General features: G+C 40.9%; 1 protein-coding gene across 1 annotated transcript in view; it reads left to right on the top strand.

The window, feature by feature from the left end:
• Positions 1-16,857, top strand: part of LOC102866385 (mitogen-activated protein kinase kinase kinase MLK4-like) — a 109,747-nt gene that overhangs the window by 64,505 nt on the left and 28,385 nt on the right. The window contains exons 6-7 of the mRNA XM_006895397.1: positions 2,740-2,980; positions 10,636-10,758. Of these exons, the coding sequence (XP_006895459.1) occupies positions 2,740-2,980; positions 10,636-10,758 (364 nt within the window). The remainder of the gene's footprint in view (positions 1-2,739; positions 2,981-10,635; positions 10,759-16,857) is intronic.

Here is a 16,857-nt window from a genome sequence, read left to right as displayed (position 1 = left end):
CCTGTCCCGAGTCTGGCCGTCTTTATGGAGGGATGCCGTCTGCCACGTCTCTCTTTTACAGGGCATGGGGGGTTCTTATGGCAGCCTTGGGGCTGGCGACCAAATATTTTAGGCACAATATCACCTCACAGGGTAGCTCTGGTGGCTTAGTAGGTAAAGAGTTGGGCTGCAGACCCAAAGGTGTGAGGATCACATCTACCAGCTACTTCTTGGAATTTGCAGCCTGTGAAAACCCCCTGGAGGGTCAGCTATGGGTCCATTCTGACTCAATACCACACAAAAATAACACATCCAGAATAATCAGCTAGTGCGTGTTAGCACAAGTGATTTATCTATCAGTTCTTTAGAAAATCATTCCTCCCACAATTTTGTTCGAGGGACAAAGAATGTTTTCAAGGTAAGCTTCAGTTCACTTTGGTATAATTGTCATACATTCCTAATTAGCTTGACTTGAGTTGGTAAATGTTTTTGTTCTCAGGACTCCCAGGTCTGTCTTGATATTGTTGTGTTTATCTGTGGAGGGTGGTCTTCTGCAGTTCATTTTCTTCATGATCAGTGTGCCAGCAGATGGGCTTTGAGTTTCTCTGGGAAAAGTCCTGGGGTTAGTTGATTGGAATTACCAGTTTAGTCCCTTGTTTGACTTGTTTGTCTCTTCCAAGAAGACATAGGCTTTCTTCTTTGATCACTATCTTCAAGTCCGTCTCTTTCCTTGTCATCAGAACCAACACATAGCTGACCCTCCAGTGGCTTGATTTTTGGAGGCTGTAAATCATGAAAGAGGAGATTTTTCATCCTTCTTCTTGGAGATGCTGGTGAATTCAAGCCACAAGAGGGCTTGGTATTTGAGTTAGCAGCACAACTCCTTATGAACGAGGCCAGCAGAGCTCCCTGGCCTACTTATACAAAGCAGGAATGTTTGGGTGAAGCTCAGAGCTCCATTTTTGATAACCATTCTTCCTTATCTTAGGAGGCAGGAACTGTTCCTAACAGAGATGTTACATAGTAATATAAGATTAAGATTGAATTGTTGCTGTTATGTGCTGTGGAGTCAGAACTAACTCATAGCAGACCCTCCAGTGGGTTTTCAGAGGCCGTAGATCACATGTAAGGAAATTGCCCTTCTTACCACCATGGAAGAACTGGTGGATTCAAACCACATGCCTTTAGTTTGGCAGCACAACTCCTTACCACTAGGCCACCAGCGCTCCCAAAACCTGAACTAGGGTAGTGTGAGATTAACATTGAATTTGCCTGGTGCAGTATATGAAAATTGCAGATGACTTGATTTCTGTGCCAGTGCTTGATTTAATAATGAACAGGGTAATTGAGAATAAAACAAGTTAAAGGAATGTTCATGTGCCTGCCAAAAACCCAGACAATTCACAGAAATAAAATAATAATTTTTGAGTTTTAAAGTCCTACACCCCAAAGCCAAATGCCTTGCTATCAACTCCCCATGGACTCCTCTTGACCCTGTAGAACAAGCTGGAACTGCCCATAGTGTTTCCAGGACTGCCGTCTTTATCCTGTTGAGCAGATTATGAGCAAGAACCACAGACATTTTGGGTTGCAGCCAAGCACTTTTACCTTAACACCCTAAGGAAGTCCTTAGTTGTTTTGGTTTTTGTTGTTTTTTTTTAAAGACCAATGGCAATTTTTTTGTGTTGAGAATAATTATCTTTGAATTAATCAGGTTTTGACTTGTGGCTTTACTTTTACTTGACCTCTATCTAGACTTCATTGATTTGTATTCATGTATCTTTTATGTGTCAGGTGATTATAAAAGCTATTCCACTACTGGCGATACACACGAAAGAAATCAGAGCTGTGACACAAACAAATATATGCCCACCCATGCTCATCACAGAGAGATGAAAATAGCCCAAGTGCCTGTCAACAAACAGATAGGAAAACTGTTGTACAGTCATGCCGTGGAATATTATAGAGCACTGAAAACAGTTAAGAATATGTGAAATGTTGCACAATGTGGGTGAGTCCAGAGGAAACGAAAAGGAGAAATACTGTATGAGACCACTGTTATAAAAATAGGATGGTTACAGGGCATAGTGGGGAGAGTAGGAAAGTAGTGGATAGATAATGTACACTTTATTGGAATAGGCGAAATGAATGGACAATCAGATATTGTGTGTAATGCAGTTAACGATCTGGAATGGGACCTGCATGGTTGATTGGGGAAAATAAAGGTGAGGAGCAGTTTACACACAGAAGTAATCATGGAGGATTGGCATGGGTGGGAGGAGAGCGAGACGGGAACACAGGATAGCAGATGGATGCCATGGGGTGAGGGGAAGGACAAGGTACAGGGAGGGTTTGATGAAATGTAAGAAAGACATAGCTTAACTGTAACTAGTGTTATAAGACAAAATGTATATGAGTGAATAAATGAAAAGTAACGAGAGAAAAAAGTACCTAGAGGTAGAAGGAGAAGTGTCACATAGCATGACTGAATTTGTGAGATGTCTTCTAGGAACTAAAGAGAGAAGTGCACAGTCTGTGGCGCTGTGGGAGTTTAATCTGAGGTCTTAGCCAGGTCTTTCTCAAATATAAGGAACTCTGCAGATTTGAGTGGTCCGATGGCTGATTGAACAGTGGAAAGGGCATTGTAGCTTCTCAGTGTGTGTATGTCCACTGGCTGAAAGAAGCGTGGATGTCGCATCTTAGCAACTGCACATCAGGGGTGTCCTCCTTCCCCCCAGAGTGACCACGTCTCTGTCCCAGGAGCTGTGGTCCCGGGAGGAGGAGCTGACCCGAGCCGCCATCCAGCAAAAGTCCCAGGAAGAGCTGCTGAAGCGGCGTGAGCAGCAGCTGGCCGAGCGTGAGATCGACGTGCTGGAGCGGGAGCTGAACATCATCATCTTCCAGCTGAGCCAGGAGCAGCCTACTGTGAAGAGGAGGAAGGGCAAGTTCAAGAGAAGCCGCCTGAAGCTCAGAGACGGACCTTGCATCAGCTTACCTTCAGGTAGGATTCATACCCCACCGCTAGGTCTGACCCAACTTTCAGGTATGCCACGCCAGCTCTGGGGAGAAGGGGCATTTTAAGTTTAAGGCATTAAATGAATTAGTGTCATCCAGAATTTACGTCAGTTTATAGTCATAATAGGACCCATTCATAACCCATTTCTGTCAAGTCCACAGCAACTTGTGGAACACCCTTGTGTGTCACAGTGGTCCTCGGTGACTGGCTTTAGAAGTGGATCAGCCTTCTGAGGGACTTTTGGATGGATTCTGGTCCCCGTCTGTTAGTTGATAGTGAGCATGTTAACTGCATCACTCAGGAACCCTGTGTTCTTAACCTTGCTCTTGTTAGGTGCCATCTGGTTGGCTAGAACTCATTGTAACCTTATGAACCACGGATTTGAATCTGTCCTGCATCTTCCTTATCATTTCTGATATGTTCAAGTCCATTGTTATAGTCACCATGCCAATCCTTCTTGTTGAGAATCTTCCTCTTTTCCCATCATGATGAGAGCTGTGATGTGCTGTTGAGTCGACTACAACTCATAGCAACCCTATGAACCATGGCTCTGAACCCTACCCTATCCTGAGCCAACATCACCATCTCTGACACACCTGACCCCATTGCCACAGTCACTGTGTCAATCCATCTCCTCCAGGGTCTCCCTCTCCTGCGCTGCCCTTCCACCCATCTAAGTATGATCCTTCTCCACAGACTGGCCCTTTCTGACAATATGCCCAAAGTATGTGAATGAGATGTAGCTTCAAAATCCTTGCTTCCGAGGGGCTACCTAGCTTCACACCAGAGCTGGTACACATTATTCAGTTTGCTTGGTTGAAAAAAGCTATCGATCCTTAATGAATATGCCTTCAATCCTTCTGAAAATCAATTTCTCTTTTGAAACACTTGAAGTATAACATGAAGGCCTACTTACTGCATTCTCAGCCATAATAAAAAAAATATTTATGATGAGGCATATACTTATAACTCCATAAGATAGAAAAATTCAGTCACAAGAATTGAATGTCTTCAGATCTCAATTATACTCGCTCTCTTCCTCTGTCGATGTCTTAGCAATGCCAGGCTCCTTCACGGTTTCCCTTGGGAAGCTGGGAAGGGAGTGACAAGAAATGGATGGAAAAGAGAGAAAGAAAATAATTAAATTCATCATTCATTCCAGCGACTCTTTGTTTTTAAATAAAATTTCATTTTAATTGTAGTTTTAACGAGTGTTTACAGAGAAGTTAGATTTTCATTCGTTCGTTGTTGTACATTTTATCCCCACCACCATTTCACTTTTTTATTTTTTAATATTTATTCATTGTTGCACAATTACCTCCTTCCCTCTCCACCCTCCCCAGTCCTCTTTGCAATGATAAACCTCTTATTATGGGTTGTTGTCGTACAGTCTACTGACTCTTTAGTTTTCATGGGTAGAGTTATTAAGTGAAAAATCTTGCAGATTCGCATGTGCAGGCTTGCCTTTCTTCTCCAGTTTTCCTTCTCAACTCACTTTTTGCAGAGCAGCCAGAACGGAGTCAGAGCCGACCCTCTAGAGGGGTTTCAGAGGCTGTCAGTCGCACAGAGGAGATTGCCCACCTTTGCCACTCAGAGCCAGTGGTGGATTCAAACTCACTGCCTTTGGGTTGGCAACACAACTTCTTACCTCCTAGGGCGCCAGAGCCCCCTCCAGTGCTCCTTGTTTTCATTAAAAGTTGACTTTATTCAAGGCTGATTGAATATTTTTTATTATTTTTGCCAGATTTCTTTTATTGCTGGCTTGTACTACTTGGATTTCCTCTTGGAGAATAAAAGGGGCAATTTAGTTCCACATTTTTCACCTTTTGGCAGTTTAAATTCCAGTGAAAATCTAACCAGAACGTCTTAATCCATCATGAAGGACATAAAGTTGGGTTTTGGAATTTAGCATTACAGTTACTGCGTTTGTCCACTAGATGGCAATAAATTGCCATACTGATCACAATATAGAAACTCATTTTCCCACTCATCACCCAGATTCAGGATAACTATAAAAAATGGTAACTTATGAAAGTAATTCTTTTTCTCCTTCAGGAATCTTACTGGAGGCCTCTATCATTATCTGCTAGGAAGTTATCTATATTGTCAAATTTTAGTACTGCTTAATAGTACACTGTTAAGAACACCTTTCAAGAAGATTTGAGTTTATGAAAGAAGGGAGCTTCTACGGGGTTGTGGTAGTGGAGTCCACAAAGAATTTCGCTCTTTAGGAGCTCGAATCCAGCAGCTGCTCCAAGGGAGAAAGATGGGCAGTCTCCTCTCGTATAATTTATAGCCTCTGAAGACATGCTGGAGGGCCAGCTAAGAGTTGGTCCCAATTCAATGGCAGTGAGCTTTCCTTGTGTTTTATTAAGAAAGCATCTGACGGATATCAGATAGAGCAGTGCTTGACTTTTAAGGAGTTGTCCCACCAAATAACTTGAATTCCTTTGTTAGGATTTTTCCATCTATGTAACTAGATGACAACTCAGTATCCAGAAAGCAAGAACTGGGCCAGCCAATAGGCAGCATCATGATAGATGAAGAGAAGACTGAAATTGCCCCAGATTTCATCTTGCTTGGATCTACAATCAACACTGTTGGCAGCAGCACTCAAAAAATCAAAATACCTGTTACATTGGGGAAATTGACCTCTTGAAGGTGTTGAAGTACAGCAATGTCTGCTTAAAGATTAAAGTGTGCTTGATTCAAGCCAGGGTCTTTTCAGTTACTTGCAGTGCAAGTTGGATAATGCCTTAGGATGATGAAAGAGTTGTCGATGCCTTTGAGCCATTGTGCTGGAGGAGAGTACTGAATATCCCATGATCAGCCAAGAGAACAAACTAATTGCTGTCTTGGAGAAGAAGGTGCAGCCAGGGTGCTCCTTGGAGGGAAGGATGCTCCTGCTCACATCATCTCACAGACCCTGGGCATGTTGTCAGAAAGAGACGGTCCTTGGAAAAGGACATCATGCCAGGAAAGGTCAGAGAAAGAGAGGAAGATCCTCAATGAGATGGACTGACTCAGAGGCTCTACCTCTTAAGGTTTGCACTTATCAGGATTCATGGTCGACTCAACAGCATCTAATAACAACAACAACAATTACTTTAAAGATTCTCAAAAAAGTTATGAAATTGAGACCTGAAGTAAGAATTTGCCAGAGAAGTAAGGGAGGGGAGTGAACAGGCCTAAAACGCCACATACAGAAAGCCTGTTTTCTTCCAGGAATTGAAAAAAAAGATTGGCATGAGTTAGACTTATATGTGCCCTGGTTGGAATCAACTCATAGTCAACCTTCTACAGATTTTTAGAGGCAATAAATCGGACAGGAGGAGATTGTCCATCTTTATCCCGAAGAGCAGTTGGTGGATTTGAACCACATGCCTTTTGTTTGGCAGCACAACTGTCTACCCATGGGTCCACCAGAGCTCCATGGACATTGACTAGAAGGGCCAAAAGTAAATGTAGGAAGACTGGGTACAAGGAGTCAGATACAACATGTGAATGGTACTGGCAGTCAAGGTGAAGAGAATAAAAAGAATAGTACTAACTGAGCATTTTTTATGGACTGAGCCCTATACTAACTGCTTTGTATATTTCATATTAAATTTTTATAGCAACCCCATTCAGGAATAGTAATTGTTTACCCTGTACTAATAAATAAAGATTCTGAGTCTTAAAGAGATTAAATTTCTTTCCCCAAACTGGCAACATATTCAAACTCAAAGTTGCTAACTCTTGAGCTAGGAAAAGACATTTCTCTTGTATAGAAGGCTGAAGGGGAATTAGAATCACAGGGAGGAAGTTGGGGGAGTGCTATTACAATATTGTTGTTATGTGCCATCAAGTCGCTTGCGACTCAGCGACCCTATGTACAACAGCGCTAAACTCTGCTCTGTCCTGTGCCAATCGCACTGTCTCTGACACTCCCATCCCGATTATCCCAGTCACTGAATCAATCCACCTCATAGAGGGCCTTCCCCTCCTGTGCCGTCCCTCCACCCTCCCAAGCATGATGTCCATCTCCAAGGACTGGTCTCTCCTCACAACATGCCAAAGTATGTTAGACGGAGCCTCAGAATCCTTGCCTCCAAGGAGCCACCCGGTTTAACCCTTTCCAGGACAAATTCGTTTTCCTAGCAGTCCATGGTATTGTCAATACTCTTCTCCAGCACCACAGCTCAAAGGCATCAATTCTCCTTCTATCCTCTTTGGTCATTGTCCAACTCTCCGATGCATAACAAGTGATTGTGAAGACCATGTAATTAATGCCTCAACCCAAAATTTGTACCAGTGACTGAATGGAAAAACTAATTGCTCTGCATACTTTCAAAGTACAATTTTAAAAATCCTGTACTATAAATCTGCCTTCAAGTTTTGGTGCTGGAGAAGAGTGTTGAACTTACCATGGACTGACAAGAAAACAATCAGTCTGTCTTGGAGAGGGTGAAACCAAGACTGTCCTTGAAGGCTAGGATTTTGAAGCTCCACCTCACTTACTTTGGGCTTGTGGCTAGGAGAGACCAGTTCTTGGAGAAGGACATCATGCTCGCAAGGGTGGACAGACAGTGCAGGAGAGGAAGACCTCAGTTGAGATGGATTGATACAGTAACTGGGGCAGTGCAGGTTGGTGTGTCAGAATTAGTGAGTCTGGCTCAGGACAGGGAAGGGTTCAGAGCTGCTGTAAATAGGGTCACTATACAAATCAGATAACTCACTGGCACATAACAACAATAACATACAATGATAGGTCTGGAAGCAGGAGTGGCATCCATTTCCTAAACAACATGCCTCCAGAAACTCTGTGAACTTTGATAAATGTCAATGGTTGTAGGGGGCTTCAGGCCTTTTGTTCATAGGGCCGCTATGAGTTGTGCTTGATTCCAAGGTAATCAACAACAACAACTATAACTCTGAGAAAACCAACAGAACTTATGTAGGACTGGATATGGAGGGTCAGGAAAAAGATGATATTGAGAAAACATTTCCAGTTATGAATATTTGCATAGATGGCTTTCCGTACCACATTCCAACTCCTTTTCCAAATTCTAACGCCCTTTTCTCAAATAACAGGTGGATTTTTATACAATAATTTTCAAAAAGTTCAGATACAGCTTCTTTGCAGATACAGAATGAACCACTGTTCATTCATTATTATTAACTAATGAATTAATAATTCATATTCATTAATGAAGTAGTCTTGAAACCTATCAAAATGATCTTTTATGAAGCAATATACTTATACAATATGGACAGCTTAGTAAAGAAATGCTACTGTTAGATTACTGGGTTCAGTACAAACCTAGTTAATGCCCACTAGGACAACAAACTGTAAGCTCTAACTAAGATTAGCTTTTCCAAAAGATAAATTGTTTGCATCTTCACTAGATAGTATCTACACCAACTTCTGCCCCTGATGGCTCTAAAAATAGCCCAGTCTGTAGAAAAGCAAGCATATTAATCTTAGCACTCCACTGAGAGAACATCCAGGGATTTCTTTTGCCTCTTCGAGTTTCAAGTAATTTTACTGACAGTTTAACAAGTATCCCTAGACACTCTTCCCTAACCTCTCATAATTCTCTTTCTTCCATTTAGTCCTCTTGTTCTAGGCATATTTATTCTCTGAAAACTACCATATACTACCACTACATGGTTGTTGTGAGGTACGGTTGAGTCAACTACAACTCAAAGCAATGCTGTGAACAACAGTTTTGAACCCTCCTCGTCCTGTACCATCCTCACCAACTCCATCATGCTTGAGTCCAGTGTTACAGTCACTGTCAATCTATCTCGTTGAGGGTCTTCCTCTCTTTCTCTGACCCTCCATCTTTCCCAGCATGATGTCCTTTTCCAAGTACTGGCTCCTTCTGACAACATGCCCAAAGTATGCAAGATGAAATTTTACTGTCCTGGCTTCTAGCTGTAATTGATTGATACCAATAATTGCTGTCAGCCCCCTCCAGCTGGTGGCAAGTAGAGTCCACTGTGTCATCCTCACAGCTGCCGGCTAATTGAAGCCATCTAGGGGGCCACTGTACAGTTTCCTTCCCCAGGAGTCTTGTTGACCCTCTGCTTCACCAACAGTGAGTCTTTCCGATAGCATGCCCAGCCCGGCCAAGCCACACACTGTCCTGCTGATCTCATTGAAAAGCTCTAGGAAATAGGTTACAAACCTGCATATTTTAGCCTGGAAGCACCACTGAAAACTGTGCACTCTGGATGACCTGCTGATGTTTGAAATTTCAGTATCAGAGTGACACTCAAGTATCACAGCATGCTGAAGTGACAGAGACAGGGTGGCTTGCTCCAGATCACTCACTCACTCGTTGCTGTTGACTTGGAACCAATTCATAGCAGACCCTCCAGCGGGTTTTCAGAGACAAAGTTGTACAGGAGGAGGCTGCTCATCTTTCTTCCTAAGAGCTGCTGGAGGATTCAAACTGCCTGCCTTTGAGTTGGCAACACAACTCCTACCGTGAGGCCACCAGGGCTCCCCAAGCACATAGACGGCGAAGGATAGGAAGACCCTCAACCAGGTGGATTGACACGGTGACTGCAGCAATGGGCTTGAGTGTGTCAGAGATTGTGAGGCTGGCACAGGACAGGGTTCAGATCTACAGTTCATAGGGTCACTGTGGGTCATACTCGACTCACTGGCACTTCACAACAACAACAGCTCTACATAGGCATTTGTAACTCATTTGTGAAGTACTTACATTGTACTTGTATATGTATAACTCATTCGCAGAGACCACACAATGCTTTTAATCCATATTATTGTAGTCACCACAACAATGTGAGGATAGAGGCTCAGATGTGTGCTTCACTGATTGAGGGATGTGCTTTGTTAGTAACTGAACCAGGGCTTCTGTCTGTCCAGGACCTCCTGTTTCAGGATGCTGGAGGTCTACTGGGAATGCAGTAATGTTTTATTTGTGTGCTTTTCTCTCTTCCCACTCTCTTCCTCTCTCTCTCTCCCCCTCCCTTTGCTGTATTTAACATATTATGAACTCTGAATCATTCCTTTTTTACACTTGAGATTTGAGGTGAAGATATCTAAAGATAGAAACCTGGGCTTCAAACAGCTTCATTAAAATTCCATCCCATCCCAGATCCACTGAGTCAGAGTCTACGTTTTAACAAACCCCAGGTGACTCTCCCAGCTCTCCAGGTGATTCTCCTGTGGTGTTCTGTGCACCGATCTATTACCCAGGGAATCCTGCTTAAAGGTGAATTCTGATTCCACCTCTCTGGAGTGCAACTCTAGATTCCATATATCTAGAGTTCAAGGAAGAACTTGAATCAGAACAAACCAACTTGATGCCTTACTTTAAAATATACTTTATATTTACTATCTTGCATTTTTATTTTTATTACTGTAGGGATCTCTGGGGGCATAGTCTATAGGAAGTTGCACTGCTAACTCAAAGACAGGTGGTTCGAATCCATTAGCGTCTCCAAGGGGGAAGGATGGGCAGTTTCTTCCTCTGCAATTTACAATCTCTGAAAACTTGTTGGAGAGTCAATCATGATTCCATTCCAACTCTAAGGCAATGAGTTTGAGTAGAAAGGCATATAGGCATGATAAAAATCTTGAAAGCATGAAATTTCAATTCTTATTTTTCTTTCTTGTCAAACAGATTTTCAGCATAAAATCACTGTGCAGGCTTCGCCCAACTTGGAAAAACGAAGAAGTTTGCACAGTAACAGCTCCAGCCCGCCAAGCAGCCCGACTATAATCCCTCGACTCCGAGCCATACAGTGTAAGTCACTTCTTGCTCTGATGGGCATGGGTGTACACATGTGTCTCTGGCATTTACCTGACCACATTCCCTGCTCTGATGGTCACGGAGCATACACATGTGTCTCTGGCATTTACCTGACCACATTCCCTACTCTGGTGTGCACGGGGCATACACATGTGTCTCTGGCATTTACCTGATCCACATGTTGTTCGGAAGGGATTGGTCAGTTTGTGGTCCACGGGGAAGACCATGCCTTGAAATCAACAAGAAGTAGGCTATCATAGGGCCAGTTGCAGAGTTGAGGGAGACCTCCCACCATCATGAAGAGGAACTGGGAGCAGAGTCCATCCTTTGGACCTGGAATTTCTTCTCTGAGAACCTCCTGGATATAGAAAAGGTGGGGAGAGAGCAAGAGTGAGCTAGAAGACACTGGACACTGAAACAGTACAGCATCCTAATAGCAGCTTTGTGAGTGGCAGAGAAACAGTGGCACCTGACCAGGTGAAAGGGGCCAGGAGATGGGCTCAATGCTGTAGTGGTCTTGCTCATCCAGGGAGCAAGAGAGCTGAGTACCTTGAGGCAGCGCATTTGCTGAAGGGGAAGCCTCTAGCCTGCCTCCTGAAGGACTGTAACCCTTGCCTGAGGAGGGCAGAGGCTGAGAGAAGACCTGGCATCAGATTGGAGCAAAGTTTGACTTGCAGGCACGGCCAACAAAAGGATCATCAGTAGGAGCTAAGAAGGAGCTCCTTGTTAAGTTCTTTTGTATCCTTAAGTATCTTTTGGTGAGAGTGGTGTGTTCAAGTCTCTCACCACTGTCGTGGTGCTATCTATTTCTTCAATTCTGTTAATCGTTGTTTTATGTATTTTGAGAGTTGTTCTGGTTGGAAGCTAGTCTGGTTGATGCTGTTGACTTTCTTAATTTGTATCCATTTATTTCCATATTGATACTGATCCCACACTATAACCTGTTAACTTCCCTATAAAGCACATGAGTGCAATTAAGCGTTTGGGAATTCTTACTCTTCTCGATGTTCTCCGTAATTTATTATGATCCACTCAATGGAATGCCTTTGACATCTTTCTGGTACTCTCTGCTTTCAGCCAAGATCTCTTTGACATTAACAACAACATGCCTTGTCCTAAAGCTTCTTTTGTATCCAGCTTAAAGTCCTGGCACTCCTCTGTCAATATACTGCCTCAGGTATTTTTTAATAATCTTCAATAAGATTTTTTTGTAGGGTAAGACAGTGACTGCAGCAATGGGCTTGAGTGTATTAGTTATTTATAGGCTTGCTAGGAGTCTTAATTCACTTGACAGCATGTAACATCAAGTAAGATTTTTCTTTCATGCAATAATAATGTTTTTGTTCTGCAATTTCCACATTATACTGGCTTACCTTTTTTGGGGAATGGGAACAAATATGAATCTCTTCCAGTCAACTGGCATAGTAGCTGTCTCCTAAATTTTTTGGTGTAGATGAATGAGTATATCCAGTGTTCCATCTGCTTATTGAAACAACACACCTGGTATTCCATCAGTTCCTGGAGCCTTATTTTTGCAAATACCTTCAGTATAGCCTGGACTTCCTTCAATATGATGGGTTCTTGATCAGATGCTACTTCCTTAAATGGATCAGTGTTGACCAAATCTTTTTTTGTCCATTGATTCTTTGTATTCCTTTTATCTTCTTTTGATACTTCCTGCATCATTAAAGTTTGCCCATGGAATTCTTCAGTATTGCAACTCAAGGCACATGAATTTGTTCTTCAACTTTTACAGCTTAAGAAATGCTGAGTGTATTCTTCTCTTTAGTTTTTTTAACACCAGGTCTTTGTACATCTTATTATAATGATTATTTGCACTTTGAGATCCATTCAGCTCTCTTACTTCACTCATTCTTTCAGTTTAGCTTCTCTGTGTTCAGGAGTAGTTTCAGAGTTTCCTCCGACATCTATTTTAGTCTTTTCTTTCCTGCCTTTTTAATTACCTTTTGCTTTCTTCATCTAGTAAGTTCTTGATGTATTCTCCAATGCATTTGGTCATTAGTGTTCAGTGCATTGAATCTATTCTTGACATGGTCTCTGAATTCAATTGGGATATAATTAAGATCATATTTTTACTTATTTTAATTTTCTTCAGCTTCAGTTCTAATTTGTATATGAACAATTAGTGGTATTTTATATAATCAGTCATTGAACTTCTGGCTGATGGTGGCTTTTCCACCATTTTTCTCCACAGCTATAGTTAATTTGACTCTATCTACCAAGCTAAAGGTGGGTGACTTTAATCTATGGCCTTCAGGCCTGATTTTAATTGTTTTTTGTCATACATTCTTCCAGGTGGTATAGCACTTGTCTGTCCATTTGCTGTATAGAGGTAACTTGTGGTTACTGTGAAGCTGAGCACTGTGACACTGATGTGTCAAATGCGATAAAGGTTACTCATGGTGGACACTGTTTGTTGGAGTTTTCAGATTAAAACAGGCCTAGAAGCAGGAGTGGCATCCACTTCCGAAATAGCTTACCTCCGGAAACTCTGTCAACTTAGAGAAATGATAAAAGTTATACAAGTGTTCAGGTCTTTCATTCATGGGGTCGCTATGAGTCATCTACGACTCGATGGCACTTTCAAACAACAACTTATATAATCAGGCTAGGTCCATGTATATAGTTGCCATTTATGTGGTGTTGGTTTTTGTTTTTTTGGGGTTTTTTTTGTTTTTTTTAAGACTTATCTAAATAAATTTTAATATCACAAAACAATTTACAAACAGCCATATAAACAAAACAATCTCTTTTACATTTTAAGATGAGACAGTGAAAAATATTTTATTTTTCAGGGAAATTCTGATTTGAATACAAAAACTAGAAGTCTTTGAAAAGGAGTCCAAATTTTCAATAAGAAGCTATTATAGATAAAGGAAATGCATATACACCAAGAGAAGTACATAGATGTGCTGGTTATACTAGAAATTCTACAAAGTATATTTTCTCATTTTCATTATTCACAGTCAGAAAAATAATAATCCTTTTCCTCTTCATCTAAAGAATCCATTGCAGTTGTAAAAAGTTTCCCAAGACCAGAGTTCTCTCCCAAATCTTTTCTAAATGAAGTTTTTCTTGACACTGGGGTTAAAAAATCTGTTTCAACTGTTTTTTTTAAAGATCTTTGCAATGAATAAGTTGTTGATTTTACAAAACTCCATTGTGCAATCTCCCACCTTGTTTCTATCACTACAGTCTTATGTTCCAAATCCCACTTTTCCACAATCACTGGCTATTATGAATGTATCTTTTTTTTTTAACTTGTGTGCCATTGAATATGATTGGCACAGGAGGAGATTGCCCCTCCTTCTCCAGCGGAGCATCTGGTGGATTCAAACCACACACTTTTGGGATTGCAGTGTAGCTTCTTGCAACTAGGCCACCAGAGCTCCCTTGTTTAGGTGTCTTGAATGTACATTTGATCATTGCCATTTCAGACTGCAGAAGATGATAGACATCCTCATATTCTTCATCTTTGGTTTTAGTGGTTTTCTCCCATGTGGTGCCCCATTCTTGGCTATCCTGCATGTCTATCTATGTATCCTTTGTAGATTAAAGATTCAGTGAGCAATGATGTTTACTCTTTGGCAAGAAGACAGAGGTAAAGGAAACAATGTCTTCCTTTATCTTGATCATTAGTGCTGAACTCCTCTTTATTGTAGATTATCTTTCCCTTTACATAAGTTAAAAAGTGCAACCAGAATGCTCCTTAGAGACAAGGATGGTGAAGCATTGCCTTACATACTTTAGCATGTTATCAGGAGGTCCAGTGCTTGGAGAAGTAGAGAGATACTGAAGGAGTAGAAGACTCTCAAGGAGATGGACTGACACAGTGAATGTGGCAATGAGTTTGAGTATGGGGGAGATCTTGAGAATAGCACACATTTTGATCAGTTGTTCACAAAGTCACTTGAGTCTTAGTTAACTCAGCAACACCTAACAACAGCATCTATGTTTATGAACTTCTTTTTTCTGTGTACATATATATTTGTACATACACATACACATGTATAATTTTTCTTAAATGTTTATATAAAATATATAATAAACATTTTTGCCTGCAACTCATCTTTTTGGGGGCTTCATATTTTTCTTCATTCACATTGTATTTCATACAATTGTTTATATACACTGTGTTTTATAAAAGTTATCACCATTGACCTATGCCTACTGTTACCCAGTCTTTTCAGGTCCAAATTGAACTTTTCTCATTCCTTCACGCTGTCCCTTCCCCACCCATCTACGTACTGAATGCAGCTTTCCTAGGGATTTGACCCTCTCCTCATTTTCCACCCTCTTGACCCCTACCTTTTCCCCCTTTGGACTTTTTAAATACATCTTACTAGTTATTCTTCTTTTCACAATAATGGTATTGTGCAATATTTATCCTTATGAGACTGAGTCAATTCATTCAGCATAATGCTCTCTATACTCTCCTATGTTCTATAGTCTTTTTTTTTCATTGCAAACACCTTTTATTTAAAAAAAAACACCACAGATGGCAATTATACACATGGACCTTACTTGATGTATTTACACAGGAATCAGAGTGATTACATCTGTGGAATTAATGGATAGCTCAATGTAAGCTTGAAAACTAGGTATTTTACAAAGTCTTTGCTCCTTGGTGCTGCACAGTATTCCACCATGGATTGAGAAATTGCTTACACAGTGGACTATTATGCATCTCATCTTTTATGGCAAAAAGTATTTTACTGTGTTGGTGCATCATAACTTTTCTGGTTATTTTTTTTTTTAATTTTTGTTTTCTACTTATTTGCTTATTAAGTTCATAGACATTGTGTTTCACACTATCCTTCATTCACATTTGTTTCATACAATCATTCCCATTCATTATGTTTTATAAAACTAATCACAGCTGAATTTGCATATGAGTAGCTGATGGTCTATTTCACAGTCAGCACCTGGCCTAGTTTTTACTCCTGACATTGAACTTCTTCAACAATTACTTCCACAGATGTAATCAGTCTGATACTTGTGCATACCATCAGGTGAAATCCATGTGAATAGCCTGTGTTTCTGTTTCTTATAAAAGGTGTTTGCTATGAATAAATCATTGATTGTACAGAATTCTGTCATTCTCTCCCCACTCTCATTTCTGTCACCATGTCCATATTTTCTGACTACTGATCCTTCTCCGTGGTTCCTAACTTTTGCATTCTAGTCACCCATTATTATTAATGCATCTTGATTACATACATGTTTGATCAATTTCTTACTGCAGCAGTTGGAAGAAATAATCTATTTCCTCCTCCATGGCTCTGGTTGTTGGTTCATAAATTTGAACAGTAAGGGTATTAACACTTCTTCCTTGTATGCTTATGGATATTATCCTGTCACTCACAATGACGTATTTCAAGATGGATCTAGAAATGGCCTTTTGAACTATGAAAGTGACCCGATTTTTTCCTCACATTTTCATCTCTGGTATAATAGAGCATATGGTCATCTGATTCAAAATGTCCCATGCCAAGCCATCTCATTTTGCCAATAACTACTATGTCAATATTTTTGTGTTCCTTTTCTTTCTTAACAATGCCTAGTTTTCTTACATTCATGCTTCTCACATTCTGTGTTCCAATTATTAGTTTCTGCTCACAACTTTTCCTCCTCCTTTCTATTTCCAATTTGAGGGCTAAGCCTCAGTTGCCATATCTGTACATAAAGTTTTCAAAAGCTGGATATATTTCAGAAGTAGATGGCCAATCCTTCTTCCTAGTCTGCCTTACTTGGATGCTTAGTTTATCACACGCTAGCAAAATCCTGCTGAAGATTATCCAGAAATGACTGGAATGGTAGATAGAGAACTACCAGAAATATAAGCTGAGTTTAGAAGAGGTGGTGGCACTAGAGACGTTATCACCAATGTTAGATGGATCTTGGCAGAAAGCAAAGAATACCAGTGGAATGTCTATCTGTATTTCATTGAATATGCAAAGACATTTGACTGTTTGCATAAAAACAAATAGTGGCTAACCTTGAGAAAAAATGGGAATCGGAGATCCAAGATGGTGGCAGAGGCAGAGACAGTGTGGTGAGCTGGGGGAGCAG

The sequence above is a fragment of the Elephantulus edwardii genome, unplaced genomic scaffold (genome assembly GCF_000299155.1).
Source record: "Elephantulus edwardii isolate Elephantulus edwardi_28Jun2011 unplaced genomic scaffold, EleEdw1.0 scaffold00166, whole genome shotgun sequence".
NCBI classification, from domain to species: domain Eukaryota; kingdom Metazoa; phylum Chordata; class Mammalia; order Macroscelidea; family Macroscelididae; genus Elephantulus; species Elephantulus edwardii.
Note: the sequence above shows the minus strand (reverse complement) of the source record. Positions and strands in the feature narration are given on the sequence as shown.